Source organism: Argiope bruennichi, chromosome 1 (genome assembly GCF_947563725.1).
Source record: "Argiope bruennichi chromosome 1, qqArgBrue1.1, whole genome shotgun sequence".
In the NCBI taxonomy this organism is placed as follows: domain Eukaryota; kingdom Metazoa; phylum Arthropoda; class Arachnida; order Araneae; family Araneidae; genus Argiope; species Argiope bruennichi.
In genome coordinates this window covers 97002885-97024883 of record NC_079151.1, presented here as the reverse complement: position 1 = coordinate 97024883, position 21999 = coordinate 97002885, and the positions used below count along the sequence as shown (strand labels likewise).

The 21999-nt window shown below is 27.8% G+C and overlaps 1 protein-coding gene across 1 annotated transcript in view; it reads right to left on the bottom strand.

Annotated features, from left to right (window-relative positions):
- LOC129981211 (uncharacterized) overlaps window positions 1-21999 on the bottom strand; it is a 227903-nt gene that overhangs the window by 74958 nt on the left and 130946 nt on the right. The window contains exons 3-5 of the mRNA XM_056091956.1: window positions 9707-9979; window positions 8727-8993; window positions 5393-5568 (exon numbers count right to left, since the gene is read on the bottom strand). Coding sequence (XP_055947931.1) covers window positions 5393-5568; window positions 8727-8993; window positions 9707-9979 — 716 coding nt within the window. The remainder of the gene's footprint in view (window positions 1-5392; window positions 5569-8726; window positions 8994-9706; window positions 9980-21999) is intronic.

Below are 21999 nucleotides of genomic sequence, written 5' to 3'. Positions count from 1 at the left end.
CGGAAAGCAGGCAGACAGACAGACAGACAGACTTCGTTCAAATGAATTTATCTGAAAATTAGAAAGCTATCTACTACATTGGTATAAAAACCATATATCAAATTTCATGTATCTAAATGAAAGTGCTTTTGAACTATTGTATATACAAAAACATAATTCCGAAGATATATTTGACTGAAACGGGAAACGATCCATTTAAAGATATATGAAAGTTGAAACGTAAAAAATCTTCTAGCTTAGAGGTTTATCAAACGATTTACTTAATAAATCTTAAATTATCTGAAAAATTGGATCTAGTTCCTAAACTAAAAAATAAGTTGTATTTCTATCCATTCTTTAAATGTTGGCGTACAAATGATCAATAGCACGAAATTTTAATTTTTCATATTGTGAAACACTAAAACAACCATAAAATATTTCTAAATGAATAGATTTCTTATTCTCTACTTCAGGAACTGAAGAACATATGGAGAAATTATTATACCAAGTTAGAACAAAAAACTATGCATTAAATTTTATTTTATGAATTGGTTCGTAAGAAAATTCAATAAACGATTAGAATTTTAGAAAATAGCATCAAAAGATGTAAAATAGAATTAAAACGTATGTAAATGTAAATAAAATTAATGCAACTACTCAAAAAGCACATTTAAAAATAAAATTTTAATGGTTTTATAAAAAAAAAGTCTGATCAAACTGATTAAGAATATTAAGTTTTAAAAAAATCATAATTTTTCAAAAAATCGACATTTTAACGTAGTTACCTACGACGTAAAACAGTAAAATAAAATCTCACTTTTTTTAGAGAAAATACTATCATATTATATATTTGAGAAAAAAGAATCAAAAGATGTAAAAAGCATTAAAACGTATGTAAAGGCAAACATAAAAATCAGTGCAACTTATCAAAAAATAGACTTGGAAACAAAATTCTAACGTTTTTATAAAGAAACCAGTACAAAGATTAACAATATTAAATAAAAAAATCATAGTTTCACAATGAATCGATTTTTTAACGTAGTCACCTACTTTAATTAAATAATATACTCAAAAGAGTTCAATAAAACTCTTTAAGGACATATAGTAGTTTCAAGAGTTCGTAAATACCATGCTATTTGTAATGAATGAACCTAAATTTTTGGTTTAATTGTTTTGATTAGAAACAAAATAAAAATTGCTGTCACCTCAGGTTTTTAACCCTTAAGCCATGACTCAACCTTGGAGCTATTATGATCTGGAAATATCCACAATCAAATGGACGATATCATTTCTCATGGCGTGAGTATCGAAGTCATGTTGAAATCACAATTAAAGTTGGGCTCTCTATTGTGTCGTGACACATAATATTTCAGCGTATAAAAAAAATATTCCTTTTTTTTTTTGTACAAAGTCAAACACTTTAAATTGCTTCTTTTTTCTTCCAGATTCAATTAGAGGCGGTGAACACTATCGAAAGATGTTCGATGGGAAAATACAAGATACCGCGATTCGTGATTGAAATTCAATAGAGAAGTAGGATGTTTTTCACGATGTCAACTATAGCGAGGAGATGAGCTTTAACAAAAATGCTTGTGTCACGATATCGCGAGGAGGGATCAGTGCCCTTTCAAGGATTTTTGGCAATAAAGTGCGTCAGGAGGAGATATTTTAAAGGACACTTCGTAGAAGATTTTATGGGGTTGAGCGTTTATTTTCTATCGGATTAGATAGAGATTGATATATAAACCCGATAATGGAAAATAAAGTGATTGAAATCGTTTTAAAATCGCTTAGACGTGATGTAAAATAAAATAAGATAAAAGACTCAATGTGTTGTTTAGTATAATGTAATGAATACATTACGTTTTTCAATTGCTATTATTTCGAATGTATATAAAAGTAAATAATTTTTCAACAGTTTATATAAAAAGGAAATAAAAATCATATACTAGTGAAATCAGGTTCATTTTTTAAATTTATTTGATGCGTTTAAAATAGGCGAATTTCTAAGAGTTGATATTGTATATATATTGTTATTGTTGATGATGATAATGTTATGTTCTGATAAAAAAAATGTGGAGAATACTTTATTAAAAATACATATATAACATAAACTAGAAATAATTTGTCTGCCTTCATGAACACTGTTATGATTTACATAAATATTTTGAAAAAACTCATTATTTGATTTTCTATTATCGTCTGGATAAAAATTGTTTTTTATTGGATAAGAATTTTAACTTAGTTGATTTTTCAAAATGGCCAATATAGTTCAGCAAAAAATATCAATAAATACTTAGCAAACACTCATTATTTAATTCCCTATAATCGTTTGGATAAAAATATTTTTTTTAATGAAATATGAATTTTAACTTCGTTGATTTTTTTTTCAAAATGGTGAATACAGCTGGGCAAAAATATAGTTAAAATCTACTTTCGCCATTACGGCTCCAAAAATATCTCAATTGGTGTAAAATACTTTAAAGTTTGCTGTTTATCAAAAACAATGAGATGATATTAAAAGCAGCATTTAGATAGTATAAAAGGTTTATAGAATGCTGGATATATTAGTTCCGTCTAGTCGTCCACATATTAATCAGAGCACAGATTAGTGATAATCGTTCAAAATTTGGAGATACCAACAAACAAGTTTGTTTTGATATTTTCTGTGGCGGAACAACTCATGGATTTGTACTACAAGAATTCGCCTTTTCAAAATGTTATTATTAATTGCGAATTTGTGTTTAAAAAAAACAATCAATCTTCTCATTTTAGTTTTCCATATTTTTCAAACTTAAAATCTTTTTTTTTTTTTTTTAAATAGCGAACCCCCCCCGGGTGGGCACCTTGAAATGAGGATGAGATGCTTCCGGCATGGTGGTTGGATCTCGCCACCTTGGAGGGTACACTAATAGGTGGGGAATCTGGCTCCTCCCATCGATGACGGGACGTACTTCCTTCGGGGAGGGTTGTACCGTGGCCGGTGACGGCCCTTAGGACTCAACCACAGTTCCCGCCAATGTTGCTGTTGCGGCGGTCTGGTCATTCAGTTTTATGGTTTAAATCCGTGTGCCTTCGGGCGGGTCGGAGAGTTAGATGGTTGACTTTTCAAATAGCGAAACAACTACGTGATGGTCAACATTTTGAGTATATTGATATAGTAAAAGAACATTCTCAACAAATTCTGCAAGAGCATTAAAAATAGATTTTTTCCCCATGTTTTAATGAATAGACGATTAGTGTCATAGGTGCATCGCCTTTGAAGCAGATTACTTTAAAAGAAAAGAAATAATAACAAGTTGATGCCATTTGTTTTATGACAACAATTTGTTTGTTCCTTTATCACAACAGTATATATATTTGAATGTCATTTAATATTTTTTCATCATAGTTAATAGATTTAATGCTGAATATTTTAACTTAAATGCACCGAAGATATCTTTAATCTTATAATAACCAGCCCAATTAAATGAAATTTGGTTCTGAACTTTTAAAACAACGAAGCCAATGAGATCAATTTGTTCTCACGTGTTACAAAAATACATTGCGCTAATTTAATTTTAGCATCTTTGATTAGATGCTGGTAGCAATGTCTAAAAGCGCAGCCTAATAGCATGCTCATTTACAAAGAAGTTGTGGCATCATGATTTGATCCTAATATTATTAACTATCATAGTACAGAAAATTTTGCAATTTGTTTAGTGCTGAATCATAAATTAAAACATCAAAAACGGAAAGTTTGTGAATGTCGTTCTAAAACTACTTACATGGAGCTCTAAAAATATATATTAAATTCAATTATCAATGGTGTTAAATTTATAAGCTGATTTTTATTCTTACATTATATAATATATAAAGTTTTATAAAATGAAAATATAAATCTTCTATATGAATGTAATTCTAAATTGAAGAGATATTCCTCCCTACTATTAGAGAATGAGTAATATTTAAAAATATGATTTGAAGCGTAGTACAAGAATCATCATGATGACATTCAGGAAACTTTCCAAATATGGCTTTTGTTGAATTGTCCAGTAAAAAAAGGAATAAAAAATGCAATCCATCTTGATTTCACGAGTCATTTATCATGGAGAATAAACGAAGTGCATCAGAATGTTTAAACGCATGATTCAGAAAACCTCTATTTGCCTTAAAACTTCCGGTAAGAAAAAAAAAATCGAAAAGGTTTTTTTTAATAAATTTCAAAAGCATTCCAATAGCCTTCAGCCAAATGTTTACGAATAAGAACAAGATTTCTTTTCAGACATTCTTCTTTCAAGTATTTAGTTATTTAATTTTTTTTTCTAGAAAAACTTTCCTTTGTTCTAATATTTGATGAAATACTCAAAATTTGATTCATAAACAAACTACGAATTACAACAAGCCTTAAACATTATTCAAAATAGGGAATATTAGGGAGATTTCCAAAAAAGGGCGAAACACAAACTAATGCTACATGTTATAAGAAAAAAAAACTCTTATGAAACATGATAAATACTAGCATAATTATCAATGAATTGTGATAAAAAAAACATTGAAAATAGTATACGGGCAGACCATCGAAATGAAACCTATCTCATTGGACTTTTGGTTATTTCTTTAAGAGTACATGTTCATTAAAAAAAGAGTATTTAAAAATTTTAATTTTACTTAAAAAAAGAATCGAAATTTTAACATATTTCATGGATATCTTCTAAGTGTATTATTGTACAAAATCTATTTTTACACCATTTTAAAATTCGAAAAATCTTTTAAATGACATCCGTTTTTTCTCCAAAAAACTGTTTAAAAATAATAAACTTTAAAATATTTGTAGGTCATATTTACTAAAACACTTTTTATTGTAAGTTACTGGATATATGTACATTCGTCTTACGAAATATTAAATACATTTTTTTTATGTGCTTCCCCAGTAGTGCACATATATTATACAATTAAAAAAATATTCGTAAAATTCTATAATATTTTAAAAAATATTCATACTGTTCAGTTTTGCACGTACAAAATACGTTTGTACGTTTAATATCGTACAATATTGTGCAACATTCTATGCTAAATGAGATATTATCGCTGTTTTATATTAAATGCAAATTTTAAAAAATAAAAAAAATTGAACAAATCATTATCATGCTTCAATGTTTGATATTTATGGTCGAAACACCATTTAATATTTCTTCACACTTAGAATGAACTTCTTTAATATTTATACCAAGTTTTTTACGCTGGATATAACAAAATACCACTTTGTTTTATTATGGTTCTGTCATTGAGAAACATCTTTTTTCAAAAAATATCTATCTAATACAATAAATTACTACAAGAAACAAGGAAATCCTAACCGTTATACTACCAAATCGACCTCATGATCAAATAATAACAAAATGAAAAGGAAAAGAAAAAAAAGCCATCTTACTTCCTGCTTGACATCGCAGTTCAAATCATGGTAAGCCATTCGAATCTCGAATTCCATGCTGTTGATAACATCTGTGACGCAAGAATTGGGCCTGGATTTAACATACACTTTGCCATTGAAAACTTTTGTTGTCTTTACGAAGGCCACCATCTCTCGTGAACGACATTGTATAGTCACTGAAACAGAACCAAAATGATTACAGAAACAATAACGTTTTTAAAAAAGGATGAGAATATGATATCCTCCCGAGAAAATTATATTTCTATTCTGTGAAGATATTAGATCTTTCTTTCATTCCAAAAATTGCTCTCGCGAATTTTAGAGTTAGCGATTTAGTTAAGACCATTATTTCTTTAAGCCTTTTTTTCCTTGAATTGATAACCAAGATTCAATTATAATTTAGAACTACAGGATGTTGTATTTACCCTACAATATATTGTCCAAGCATATTTTTTTTAGTTTTATGCAGGATCTATTTCAGCTTTAAAGAATCACACTGGATTCTATTGCTACTTAAAAATGTATATTGACATTATAAATATTCTACAGATGGAAAGTAATATTAAAATGCAAAAGGGTTCATTTTTATGTTAAATCATATTTATGTTATCGCTACAATATTTAAATTTCTCCGAAAATATTTAATCAAAATGTAATGTTTACTCATATTTCAAGTTCGCCACAGTAAATATAGACGGTAAAGTATTGTTAGATTGGTAACTTTATTGGATTTCAAAATAGGACAGATATGCATATGTTTATGAAATTAATATAAAAGTTTATTTTGCAAATCATTTTCATTATAATTCTTACTTTGAGTCGATTTCTAAAGTATTTTATGGATTTTTAATTTCAATACTTTTAGATAAATTTCAAATATGAAAATAGATTTATTATGTTCATTTACTACTATAGTAAAAACAATGAAATTTGATTATTTTGTGAAACATTAATATATCTAGTAAAATTATTCAAAATAATTCCTGAGAATTGCTTGCATGTGTAGTGCAACTCAGCTCTTTTTTTACAAACTGCATTTATTCTTTTCTGATATTGTTAGTAAAGGTAATATGGCATATTTGTTTGATTTAAGGCTCCATGAACTTTGGAAAACGGGGAAACATAAACAAGTAACCAAAATCCTCATCATCCCTTTTTGCTCCAAATTCTTCAATATTTGTGAGTAAAACTATCCTCTTTTAAAAGATTACATTGAAATTTCCAGTTTCTGTGTATGAAATGCATACTAGCAATTAATCGCCAAAGATGTTTTTTCAGTGCAACAAGCAATTACTCGCCGAAGATGTAATTGTAATTTTGAACATTCATTTAGTTCAGATGAACAGTGTCAAACTGACTTTGTTCGCCAATGAGATATGATTAAGTGTAAAATTCGCTTATGACATGCGTTGGTGTTTCTCATCTTCGGCCCCATCAAGTTTCCCGCATGGGTTCTGGTTAGGTCGGGGTATCGCTTACAAATCATTGCAGCTTGAATTATGACATGCGGTTAACGCACAATTATTAAATTTTCTGAACAATTATTCTTATCTAAATTCCCTTCTATTTGTCAAATAATTGATCTGAATATGACTTACGAGTATGAAATTTATTTGTATTTATCAAATTTTCATTTTTCTCAAATTTTTTGAATCGAAAAGAAATTTTTTGGCAGAAATGGGTAACGAAAAATATTCTAACTGAAAAGTGAAAGCTAAAAACAAATGTAAGACAATCTATTGATAAAAACGTCAAGTATAAAATCTTCGTGACTAATAGATATTTTCTTGTTAATGTAGGAGAAAAAATACAAAATCAATCACCAATTTTAACGTATAGATTGAAACATTTCACTAAGAATTATTAAATCAATCCTTCCTAAACACTGCATTAAAACGCATTTGATTTTAAAGATATTAAAGTCGAATTTAATGAAAAAGTAATAATTGAATATGATGCTTTCATTAAGAAAAATTCAACCTGAAATATTTTACAATTTGTGGAAAAGATTGAGAATAATTAAAAAATGTTTTATTTAGTGCCTTTGAAAACTGACGCATTTTCTTTTTGAAATACATTAAAAGAAGAAAAAGGAAAATATTGCACAGATATTGGCATCGAAATTTAAATTGTTAAAGATTTTCTGATATAGTATATATTTTTGTTTCTATCAAAGCCGACAAAGGAGATACCTTTGAGATGTAATCTAACCTTTCGACAGAAAATGGAAACATCAAATGTCTGACACTCAAAAAAGACATTTTCTTTAAATAAAAGATGTTTTATTCGCATCGCTTTCAGTCAGTATTTTATTTCGTCATTCACAGCTCTACAGTTTTCCCACCGTTTGAATATTTGTAATTAATTATTACAGAAAATATTTTTATTACCACCAAAAATAAATAAAAAATTGTATATTTTAATATTTTATATTAATTGTGAAATTTTCTATTGTAAAGAGCTCAACGCAAATGCATAATTTGATTCTCAAATCAATTATGTTTTTACATCATTTTAGTTATGATTTTCCTCGTGTCATTAGCATTTAATAAATTTAATCGCATTCTGATTTACTGCCTCTTAAATTAAGGAAATAATGAAACAGAAATAAAAATTTAATTAAAAAAAGGTAAGTTTATTAATAAAAGAAATTAAAAACGGTTTAATAAACTTAAATTAAGAAGACAACTTTATAATATGATTTCAGTTTTACAACATGAAAGCATATTATAAAACTGTCAAATTATTCGTAAGCAAATATATTAATCCGCTGCCATTCATTTAAATGGTTTTCTTAATTTTATGTCATTGCCTTATTTCACATTATAAATTCTCGTAATTAATTTCAGCTATTTTTTAAAGGAAGGAATAAATAATGACAAATCAAACATTAAGCTTTTGAAATCAGCAATTTATTAAAATTATTTATATGTATTTGTGTGATGGCAACGCTACTGCAATATTTTTAATAGCGATATGCTGACATTGTTTAGAAGACTGCACGGCATTGCTAATGATATCATACCTGGTGGGTAAGTTAATAGTAAATCCCTGGAGACTTACAATATTATAGTGTATGTTACCTTATTACATAAAACTGCAAGAAACAAGATATACGATGATTGCACTATAATAATAATAATTCATATATTTATTACAGGTAAAATTCTTCTTTCTATCTATAGATGACCAGAAGGAACAAAACTATTGTATTTGTTTCTATAATAAATCTGGGATCTGTTTTTATAATAAGGGATCTGAAGTCTTATTGCATTTTATCCGAAATAAGCTGACATAGTTTTTTGTTATAAGTAACATTTTGAAGAACTTTTACCATTATAGCAGGAAGATATTTCGTATGTTGAAGCGCCATGGATTTCTAAGTAAGGGTCCTCGATGTTTGCCAAGGATGGACTAGCTAGGTGACTCAGGCGGCACACGCTGTTAGTCGGATCGCCCATATCGAATGACTGGCATCGGTAGTTGACGCTGAGGCATTTTTTGCGACACCCTTCTAAGGTTTTTACATCTTGGAAAACTGCATCTACTGTCTTTAGAATTTTGCCTCCAATTTTACGAAATTCGCAAAGACGAACAGGTGCTGGAAAAGAGATTCATTTTTTTTAGAATTAAGTAACAACAACAAAACAGCAGTAAATACATATTTATGAAAAATATACATAATTCAAATATCCTTATAAATAAAAAAAATCATTAGTTGAGTGATTAAAATATTTGATTAAAAGTTATTAATGATAATGTATAGGAAAATCACAAAACGCAATTGTTTTCACTTGACAATTAGAACGGGTTCAAAGAGAAATTCAGAAGCAAACAAAATTTTAATAAAGCTTTTTTCAACTAAGGCAGATGAATCTCTTCATTAATTTTTATAAATTATTTCAATTATTTTTTTTAAAAAGAAAGTTTCTTCAATCCTTTTTTTCTTTATGCAAAAAAATGTTTTCCGAATCTGAGAATTTAATGAATATTCTTTTTTTTTTTTTTTTTTTTGCATTTAAGTTTCAGAATCTGAAAAAATAACAATTTATGTTTTTGTATTAAATATTTTTTCGTTTTCTATTGTTTTTAAGTCGAATTTAAATTAAAATTTTATCTTAGAGGAAAAAAAAGCAATCCCTCAAAACTGATGTTTTATGAAAATCATGCTTTTATTGTTCTTAAATAATCACATATTGTTGTCCCATATATGAAATTCAGTAAAAACTGCTAACATTCGTTTGTCATAATACTAAATATAGTAAAATTTATAAATTTGCATAATTATTTTAAAGGCCACACATATAAACTTACGATCAACACAGTTGTTCTCTAGGTATACGGTACCATCTTCTGCTGGTACGTAGAATTTGCTGGAGTGGACGGAGTGGCGGTCTACGTCACTCAGCTGGCACTCCTGTCTCTGGTTGTGGTAGTTGGCAGACCTGCATTCAAAGTCTTTCTCTTTCAGGCAGAGACCCATGCACATTTCTTTCGAGGAAACATTTGTGATACTCTTTCGGGAACGCTCCAAGAGTTCATGGTTTGAGACACTCTCGAAAGCCCATTCTCGGTTGCAGGGAGGCTCTGTAAAATAAGAGATAAAAAAAAATTGAGGTGATGTTGAAGGTACCGTTTTATTATAAAAATGCAATTGTTATCAAGCAGTCGTTATACTTTCCATCTTGTTTGTATACATGTCACTTTATATCATCTTTTATGAATGATATGGGAAGTTGTACAGAATAAAATTTAGCGTTGTTTAGTTATTTTTAGGGTTCCGTTTCTTGAAATAATACAAGAACTCATTCTAGCATTTTTGAACAATGATCACATGATAAAACCAACAACTGTACTCTCATCTTTTCTCTCAAATTTTTTCACTAGACTAAGGAAAGGGGCTTTTTCAGTATAGCTAACCATCCTGCCACAACTGAACGAAGCAGTATCGGCAGACTAAGAAAAGAGGCTGTTTGATTTAAAATACATCGACAAATTTAAAATACACTACATATATGCTTACAACAGATTTTTAATGTAATTGGGACTCGGACTTGAAACCCAACTGTTTAGTAGCCATTAATTTACTATTAGGTCACACTGGTCCTTTTCATGAGATCAAATTTTATTATTAGTAAAAATAAAATGCATTAAAGGGACCCCATGCTCATGGGAGAATTGATATTTTTCTCATGTTGGCATATAATCTATTCTGATATTAAAAGTAGGTTAAATAAACTGCCATAGAATATATGTTAAAAGTTAAATAAAATGCCCTGCTATTTCACAGATCTTTATGGGCGATTGTTGGTTGTTTTAACTCATTTCCATGTGATTTATACTGTATTTAACTCGGGTTGTTTAGGTAACAGGATAACATAGAACTAATAAATCTTCTTTTCTCTAATAAAATTCCCACGAAAAATATTTTCACCACTAGGGTGTTATTTAATGTACTAAAACTCGGTACATTAAGAGAAAAGACCACGAAAATTGATTACTATTTTCGAAATTTAATTACTTTATGAGTATTTTTAATGCCAAAAGTGTCAACTTCAGATATACTAGCACTATTTTTAAAATTTTCGTCATTAAAATTTTTTTACTATTACAGCACATATGATAATAATCAAATGCCATATACACTACAATATTTGTAAAACTTTGAATGTTAGAAAATGTTAGATTATACACTTGTAATTACTTTAGATTCATCCTGAAGTTGATCGTAAAAAGGACGAATATTTTACGATAAACTCCATTTTTATTTCTATTTTATTGAACAATATTACTACAAAACTAAGCATTCTTAACTTTCATCAAAGAATTTAGTTATATCTTAGTTCACAAGAAACAAATTTAGAACTTGAGAAGTGATTAAATCTTTATATTATATTTATTGAGAGTTTAGTATTGCTTCATTTTTAACGCATAAATATCCTTATTTATACACATTATTCAGAAACAAAAATTTAATAACCTGTTGAATTTACGTTGAATTTTACCTGTTAAAATAACACAGAGGCATTAATTAAGATTTTAAAAGATTGAGAGTCTAAATCCACTTTATTAAATTTTTCCATCGTCACCCTAAAATATAACCTGTTACAAATTGTAGAAATTTAGCTACTTCCGATCAAAATGTAGTCACTTTAAATGAGATATTTGACTAAATTGATTCTTAAATGCTACAAGAAAAGAAAATCAAACTCTAAATAATGATTAAACATCATTTGGAATTTGAGAATACATATTGATGTTTTAGCAGTTTATCGAAACGCAAGTTCTAAAACAACACTCAAAATCCTAAGTTAAATAAAAGAATCAGCGAAGACGGGAAGAGTTTAAGAGAGCAAACTTTTCCATTTACGATTGCCCTAGTAGACAGAATCGAAGCGAGGGAGAGTTAACAGATCAATAAAGATCCCTTTTCCTAGTGTTTACCTTCATTATATCGGAACGGGCCGAGGATAAATATGTCTGACAAGATATTTTCCGGTTAAATTATCCTGCTTTGTTTTTCTTGTCCACGACCTCTGGGGACAAAGACATATATGGAAGCTACATTGTCACTATACATTCGGCATTCTGCTAGATGAAGATACAACAATAGACAAGTAATATTTAGGAGCGCAAATAACTCCGCTTTGAGAACTTCATATCTTAGGGTGGTGTCACGGAAACAGGAATATTTATTTGATTACAAGGAGTTGCACTCCACAAGGAAGTGTTTTCCCTCTTTTTGTTATTGTACTTGGAAGTTTAATATGGCAATGTAATATTCTAGTCAAGATTTAGATAGAGGGATAGAGAGCTCAAACGAAATGAATCTTTATTAATGACTAACTAGGATATTTCGTATAAAACGTATTATGATTAGTGAATAAAATAGCTCAAATACAGAAATTTGAAGAAAAGAAATATTTAAATTTAGTCAGGATATTTCTAACAAAAATAGAAAAAAATCCACAAAAATCCCGTAATTTCTGGAAATTAATAAGAGAATTTCGTGATATTTAGAACTTGAATTAAAAAAAAACGCCAAGTAAATACAGCTTACCAATTATTTTATATTACCTTTCGATTTATTGAGAAAAATCCCTTAGTTAAGATATTTTATATATCACAATTTTGTGATATTCTTTCTAATATTACAAATGCATTAATATATTTCTAAAAAAATTTCAAATGATTGATTTGAATTATATTGTTTTATTTTAAATTTTATTGTTCGAAAATAAAACCAAAGCCTCAAGAAAGCATAAATCCATCGTAATTTTTTATATATCATTCATTGCATATTCCCATTATTAATGTTATAATTCAATATAACTTACGCTTTTCTGAAAAGTTTTAAGGCTCAGTGTCGAATTTAGACTTGATAGTATCCTAAGCTGTTTAATTGCCCTTTAAATAGTACATTTATATATATGACATTTATTCATTCGGACAATATTTTTGGGCCTGAAAAACTAGGGCCTTGACTCTACCTAGTGTAGCTTATATGTAAATACGGCATTGTTGAGGTTGATGGATATCTCAAAAACAATTTAAAATTTCATTTATAGAAATCAGAAATTCTAAAATTAAATTCAATTATTGTCATTTCTGTTGCTTCCGATAATTTATTTATTTGCCCACACTGATACAGTTTACTCTAGAAAGTGTAAGACCTTGTTGTAATACACTTTATACTCATAGGTAACATGTATGTTACAATGTAAAAAATATTCATGGCATGTAATTACAAACAAATCAAAGATCATTTTTGCAAAGCCCTCATCTTTCATTTATCTAAAATAAATGATAAGAACTTTTATCTGAGCACATCAGTTTCTTTTTAAAAATAACTTGATGAAGTAAGTCGAATTTTTTCTAATTTCTCAAAAAACATGACATTTGAGAAAGATAAATAAGGATTGACGGGGGGGGGAACTGATGCAAATTTAAGAATGCATATTTACATGGTATTCATCCAACTACCAGAAAATTTTTCATTCCCGTTAATAAAGGAAAAACAATGTCAAACAAAAAATGACATTTATTAGCCTTAAAATTATTAGATGGAACAGAAATTTCCCAGTTTGGCATCTGGAAAAAAACTTTGTTTTTAAATTAAATCACGAAGGACTTACAAGAATTCAAGAGGAAGAAAATTCTTTGGAACACTTTGAAATGAGATCAAACATCCTTATTCAAAAGTTATTTTGAAAAATGTCAAAGCATGAAGAAAGGTGAAATGTACTGTTTATTCAATGCAAAAAATTTGAAAAGGTTTTAAATCTAAAACATTAAAAACTAAAATTTGATCATAAAGATGTAGAAATCAAAAACACAATTATCAAAAACACACATATTTGCTGAATAAAATTAATTTGACTAGTTAATATATTTAAGAAAGAAGATGATAGAATTTTGGTATGAAAATCTTCTTTCACTGGATTCATAATAAATTGGGGGGAAAAGTTAATTTACCATAAAATATTTGTTACAAAATAAATAGGCTAGGGAATAATTATATTAATTTTATAATTAGCTAATATATGCCTTGTAGTCATTAGAAAAAGCAATAATAAAATTATAGAAAAATTTCACAGCACAATCTAGTTTTTTTTTACTCATTCTGAAAAAGTAATTCAAGCATAACTACGAAAAGATTCCGGGAAATGAGCAATTAAAAAAATACAAGATAGAATAAAATATATATAAAAAAACAGACTGCAGAAAAATATAAATGTGCAACTTAAAAAAAACCCTGAAAAGTTGATTACTTTCTTTGATTAAACAGTATTTTGAAAGGTTGTTGGTATAGATTAACATAAAAAAATATACAGTAGTTCATTCCTTTCCTTTAATTAAAAGAATCAGAAAAAAATTTTAATAATAAAAAATATGACTTTCTGGTTTTTGAAAAAAATACCCATTTAATTTCTCTTTATATCCATTAATTCAACATATATTATTGCTTTTACTAAGCACTTCTAAGAAAAAAAGGTTATTTGTAAACATATTTTGATGGATAATTGATATACGATACTTCTTGTTGGTCTTCGTGTTCGAGGGTCACTTATATCATTAATTAAGAAAATATTAAAATAATTAGCAAAATTTGCTTCGAATCTTTTTCAAGCATATTCAACCCTCAAGAAATGGTAAAGAATAATGGTGAATTTTTTTAACATTATTCTTTATTACCCTGTTAAAGAAGAGTTTTTAAAGTACAAATTAAAAATGCACTTTTCTATGATAATGAAAAAAAAATTTCAAAGTATTTCAATTTAAATCACATTTATTAAGCAGAAAAATAAATTAAATTTTTAATTATGAATTTCTTTTATTTTGGGAATATAAATATCTTTTAATTATTTATTCTGGAATGTTGGAATTGAAATTTTGTACTAAGATTTCATTTTTAAAATTTGAAAGCAGGGGGAAATAAAATTATACGGCAATGGTCGTTTCCTCGTTAATTCATTTAAATACATTTTATTCATGATATTTTTTGAAAAATTCATTCCATTAATTTAAGCATAATGTCTGCATGAATACGTAACGTTAGGCGAAGTCACAGAGTAGAGCAAAATGTGGCGGCATAGTTATATGTTGGGTAAAGGCCGGTTACTAATATATGCCATTTGTATAGAGAAAAGGAACTCGATTTGTTTCTTCATTTCTTATCATTCGAAATGTGTCGCTTGTTTGTATATTGCGTTATTTTTGTGTCATATTGTAATCACATGGTTTAATTAAGATTTTAAATCTGCATCACGTTTTTGTAAGGGTTGGAAAGATATATACACATCAAAGATCCCCATTTCGACTCATTAATGAGTAGCGACTCATAGATTTAGAGATTATTTTTTGCCACTAAATAATACGATGCAATTAAAATAGTATGCGATTGACATAAAATAATATGTAATAATTTATTAACGTACAAAGTTAGTACTTCATTTAAGTGATGCGACTAAGTAAGATTCAGTGAGAATTTTTGCATCATTGAATCTTAATAAGTTTAGTTAACATAAATTTTGTTTCTGTTTTTCAATTATGCAATCAAGGATGCACGAGAGAAAGAAAAGCGGGTTATTTCTGATCTTAGGCCCCGCTGCTTATCCCGCGATTTCCGCGGGTTGGCAATCAGTCCATTTTCTTTTGCATCCCTTGCTTTTCTCAGTTTTGAGTGTTTATTTTTAAGATTACAGATTTTTATTATATCATATTATTATCGTGTAACATATAGTATCAGTTCATTTTGTTTGAAAAATATTTGAACTTATTTGCAAACACTGCATCTAACCAGCGATTTTTAAAAATTACGCAGTCTGAGGGTTAAACGTTCGTTGCATAAATTATTTATAATATAAAGACAAACATCTTGAAAGCAATTTTGCACTCTAAATTAAGCAGTTTCAACTCAAAAATTATAATTTTCTTTTATATGAACAGAAAATGATTATATCAAGATTAATATGAGTATCCTACAGAGCTCATCGTAAATTTTTATGGTCTAGCAAGATGTTCAAAATTGTAGAAATCAAAAACCTGGTAAGAATCGCGAGAACTGATTTATTGGCGAAAAAATATCTTTGCTACATCTATTTGATAAACGCAACCATTGATTGCCTTTTTTACCAGACATTATCAGAAAGAGAGAACTATAACCGATTTTAGCCTTCAAAAAAATAGATTTTTTTTTCCTCTTTGCTGGAAGATACCAAAAAGAGGAGAAAATACAAAAGTATTGAAGAAAGCAGTTTTTTTGAATAAGAAGGGGACCTCATTTCCGTCGAAAAGGCTGTAGAAAAGTTAGATCTGACGGACGTCTGCTTCTTAGAAGGCCCAGCGGAAGAAAAGTAAAACATTTGATTTGGTTTTCCTCTCTTTCACCGAGCCCTTAAGTTCAGGAAATAGAGGGCGAGAAAAGATTTTGCCTCAGTAATGAAAAGAATGGACGCAGCTCGGAAAGCTCATTGATTTATCGAAGTTCCATCAGCAGCGAGTGGAAAGTCTAGTGAGGGTGTAATCGCACGGACAAATGCCAAATTTGTCAATTCCGTTTTTCTTTAAATCATTAAACTGACATTTAAAAGTTTGAAGTTTGGAAAGAAATGTGATTATGTTGCTTAGTTAACGTTACACAAATAATATGCAAAAAAAAAAAAAAAAAAAAAAAAAGATTCTTCAAAAAAAATTATTTTCCAATCGCTTTTTGCGACCAGTTGATTTGTCGATAATATTAGCTGTGCTATTATTGCCCTTCTTTTGATTTGTTAGCTATCGTTACTCAAATAATATGTAAATAGAAGAAAAAAAAATCGATTTTTTATTATTTCTGAACGACTTTTGCGACCAGTTGATTTGTCGAGAATATTAGCAGTGTTATAATTTGCCATTCGGATGATTTACTAGCTATCGTTACTCAAATACTATTTAAACAAAAAAAAAATCGATTTTTATTATTTCTGAACCACATTTGCGACCAGTTGATTTGTCGATAATAATAGCTGTATTATAATTTACCCTTCTGAGGATTTTTTAGCTATCGTTACTCAAATACTATTTAAACAAAAAAAAAGATTTTTATTATTTCTGAACCACTTTTGGTGACCAATTGATTTGTCGATAATATTAGCCGTGTTTACTTATAATTAAATCAGTTATGTATTGCTTGGTGTTCATGATTCCGCCCCCCCCCCAACGACCCAAAAATACTTTAGTGCCTGCCGTAATTTCAAACTAAAGCAGTGTTATTTTAATAATCTTACGCATATTACGCATTATTTTGTACGTGAATCACCCGCCCCCCTCCTGCCATCATATTGTAATTAAAGATGCAACTATCTGATTCATGAATCTTGTAATTTTCGAAATTACTTTAAATTCAGTTTTTTATTCCTTAAGCGCATCGTACAGATATTAATCAGAATTCTTCTATCTTACCTTCCATTAACGGAAAAAAATCATACTATTAAATATTTGAGGGAAAATATTAACGAAAACGGTTTGTAAAGCAAATATGGAATAAATTGTTGAAAATTAAACAAAACATGTACTAAAAGAAAATGCCAAAATACAATTTATTACAAAATATAATGTTATTTTTAAAAATACAATTAAAAAAATTTTTGAAACGATGTAAAATATTTTTGCAATATTTTCGATAGTTATAGAGGGAAAGACCAATATTTTGCTTCATTTTTAATAAATTAAAAAAATAATTTAAAACTAATTTAAAATTAAAAAAACCTATAATTTAAAATACTAACAATCAGTGTTTGTTCCATTTGTTTCAATAGTAACAATAGCTCCAAGCAAGTTATTTTGTAAATTTACATTGTTAAGCCATCTTTCATCATTTAAAATATATTACAAAATGTTTAAAAATATTTTTAACTTAAAAAATAATAATTTAGAAATTATTTATTGTTAGAATCAATTATTCTCCATACCATAAAAAAGAATTAAAACTATGACTTTATGCTTTTCAACCGAATTGTTTAAGAATAATTTTTTTGCACATATTTGGAAGCGAAATATGTTATTTAATTTATTATAAGCAAAAAATATATATATTTCTCGAAAATCTATTTATCTGTATTAAAAAGGAGAAATATTTTTATGATATTTCCAAACAGTTAATTTTATTGTTAAATATATTGCGGGATATAGAAAATACAAAGCATAATTTTTCATAAATCTTCAAAAAGTTTTTCCTGCTCGGTTATCATGAATTGCTTATTGAATTATTTTTCAGCAAAAAAATTGTGTACATAATTCACTGAAACCAAATTAATTTGTGAAAAAAATAATTTCAAGAAAAAGAATGAATGATTTTTTTTTCTCAAATTAAATATTCTTCTTTCCGTGCTATTTGACCGAAAGCAAAAATTTATTTAATAAAGCAAATTTTTCAAACTTTAATGCGTAAAAATATGATTTTGTTTCAAAATATAATTTGTATTTACTTTGGAGCTGGAAATAAATTAAATTTATGTTGCTGTTTTTTTAAATTTTTCAATGATAACAAATAATGTTCATCTATAAACAATTTTGAGTTTTTTTTTATTTTATTGTGTGCTTATTTACATTATAAAAAAGTTTTTTTTAATAGAAAACTGTTTTATTGAATGTTTATCAGCTTCAAAGGAAAAATAAATTAATTTTGTTTTAAACTTTAAAAAATGATTGGCTTATTGTATTTTGAATTAACGCATACGCCCGAGTTATCACTAAACAGATTGAATTGTAATACATTTATATAAACGTTAAGTTTTTATTGATTAAATTAATTTAGTTTCTAAGGCATAAATATTCAATTAAGTTACAAAATGGAAGAAAAATATTAAATTGTTTTTCCTTTACTGAATTCAACTAACAAACAAGCCTAAAATATAGTTCGGAAGTTTAAAAAATTTATTGAATCAAAGCAGTGCTTTAAAGGAATGACTTTAAATGAAGTAGATTCAAAATCGATTTGAGATGCTAGTTGAAAGAAGAATAAATCGATACAAAATTAATCTCTAACTTGTATTTAAATTTTAAAACAATTTCTTTGTGAGTAGTAATTTTTAAAAATAATTTCGAATTTTTAAAATTTGCAAATAATAGAACTTTCGGAAGCTGTTTAGAACTGTCTCAATAGAAATTAGTACCTAGTTGAATTTTAAGAATGAATAATTTAAAACATCAATTGAAATAACATAAATTTTTATATGTTTAATCATTTGATTTAGCTTAGTTAAATTTGGTAATATTAAAATCTCAATTTTAAAAAGCCACACAAACTATCTCTGGACAGGATGAATTTGAACAAATAATTTTCAGTTGCGATCAGATGAAGAGAACGACACCTGATCTGTAACTCCACTTCCCAAATTTCTTCACCATACCAAAGCATGGAGAATTGGACTCGACGGATGTAATGTGCACCAGGCCCCTTACACGCGGATTCTTTAATCTAGTCTCGAACCGGAGTCCTAGAATCCGAATCCAAAATTTTTATCATGAGGCCACTGGAACCCTTAATTATTTAGTACGAGTGCTCCTAGACTATATATTTGTTTTAGAAAAGCCTTTTATTTAATTGAGATTTAGTAATTTTAAATATCATTACAGGAGGTAAAGCCTAGATTCATGAAAATAGAATGGGAACTTAACAATTGCAATAAAGAAATAAAGAGCTATAGCAAATATTTGAATTATTTTTTATATATAAATGAAACATAATGAAAACTGGCCAAATAAATGTACATAATGAAATATAAATTAAATAAGCGCACTTAGATGTTAAAGTGCCAAATCAGGAAACATTTAACTATTGAATTTAATTAGATTACATAACTGGCTAGAATAGCTACTTAAGGTTTCATTTCTGAGAGGATTATGTTTATTATTTTTATAAATCCTACAGAACAGTTTTCTGAACAGATAAATTCATACACTGAAAGTTTAAACACAGAACATGCTTTGCTTTCAGAACAGTAATACCGACAGCGTTCTATATATGTTTATATTTTTATAACTCACAAAATAAATAGAAATATTTTCTGACCTAAACGTTATGAAAATCGCAGTTTCAATGGTAAAATACCACTGAATTAATAAAGTATTAAATTATCAAGTAATTATTAAATCATCAATTATTAATAAATTATTAAAATATCAAGATATTACAAAAAGTATTCAATATTGCAGTCATATTTTATCTGTTGATAGTATTAAATATAAAATATTAAAACTATTGATCAAAAATTACACTGCAAATAAATTTATACACTTAGCTCTTTTGAAACAAAAGAGCTAGGTGTATTCTTCTAGGTCTAGCTCTTTTTAACTTTAACAAAAAATAGTTTGAAACAATTGTTTATTTATTATAAGCTACTCGTTTTGATTACGTATGTTAATTTTGAAACTTTATTATTTATCATTTAAAAAAGACGAAGAACATTTAATTTTTTGAATAACTCTTCAATTAAATTCTATGATCCTCTTTTCTCCAGCTAATAAATTAAAAATAAATTTGTTGAAAACATTTTAATTAAAAAAATTAATATCCTTTAATGATTACTTTGGCGAATATATTTGAAATAATCATGAAAGAAATACTTAAAATTCGCATCTGCTTAACACAGACACATATTCTTCTTTATCAAGGTAAGCGATTTATGTGTAAGAATTTTTCAACCTTTTGCAATTTACTTCAAGGGAAAAAAAAATTCGAATATCATTTTGTATTTTAAAAAGAAGATATCAAAATTCAGGAGGAAAAAAAAACCTTAATGAAAGCTATTTGCAGTGATTTTTTTATTTTTTATTTTCACATGTTTCGCGTTAAAAAAAAGGAAATATTTCCATTCACAGTTTTCTTCCCTCTTAAGTCGGTGCTATTAGCAATTCAGACAAAGAAAGACGCCAAGAATGGCGACAATAAGCCACCAACCTTAACGCAACCATTTTCTTTTGGTGTTTGTAAATTTCCGCTAAATTATCTTGATCTTGACGCCTGCTGTAGGATGGGAAAAAATATATCAAAAACTAATAAAAAAAAAAAAGGTAGGAAAAGATGATAGAAAGTAATGCAAATGGCACTTGATGCTTGCAAAGCGTGAATCAATCCAAAGCGACGAAACAGAGAGTGAGGGAAAAAAATGTCACGGTGAATTTCATTGAGGTACGTACGTTGTTATTGTTTCTGTTTTGCGACAGGTAAACGACACATAAAGAAAACGACGAGATGCAGCTGAGGTGGAGTGGTCATTTCCTTTCTTGTGTTTTGATATTTTTAATTTGCCAGGGGCAAAGCTCTGAGGTACTTTTTTTCAGAGTAATAATTAAATACATTATTAAAGAAGGAGTCGTTTTTTTTCACACAAATCCTAATGCAGAAGACTTTTTCTCCTAAGAATTGCATTGTACCAAGATAATAATATTTTCTTATATGAAGTAATGAGAAAATATTGTAAATGTCTAAAATTCTAACTCGATATTTTGATGAATCTCCACGTTTAAAACCTTCCTGTTTTTAAAAACACATTATGTCTATCAAGATCTGGTATTATGTCAAGATAGACAAGGCACCAGATAAGATGTCAGCTAATCTCATTGTAATCGGATCTATCTCAGAATAGCCTATAATGTTGTTTAAAATGAAATTCCGATTTAAAAAAATGTAATTATAATTCAAGATTTTAAGTATATCAAATTCCGCGATATTATTTCGATTCTGCCATTATACTAAAAATATTATCTAAAATCCATATAATAGGAGAGGAAGTTGTCTATATGTATTAAAATTTTAGTTTAAAAGAATTACATTGTTATGAACATTACATTTTAAAAGTATAAGTACTGTGAGATCATAAAAATCATGAATAATAGATCAAATTCAACAAAAGATCAAAAATAAGTTTTCAAAAACCCTATGCTAATACAGGGTAATTCAAAATGAATATAGCGATTACAAACGGGTATAACTATTTAATAAAAGAGAATGTATCAAAATGTTTAACACATAATGTAGACAGAACTTCAAAATTTTGTATACATACGTCATAGATGTTCTATGTGACTTCCCTTGGTCACACGGACAATTATCTAGGTGGTAG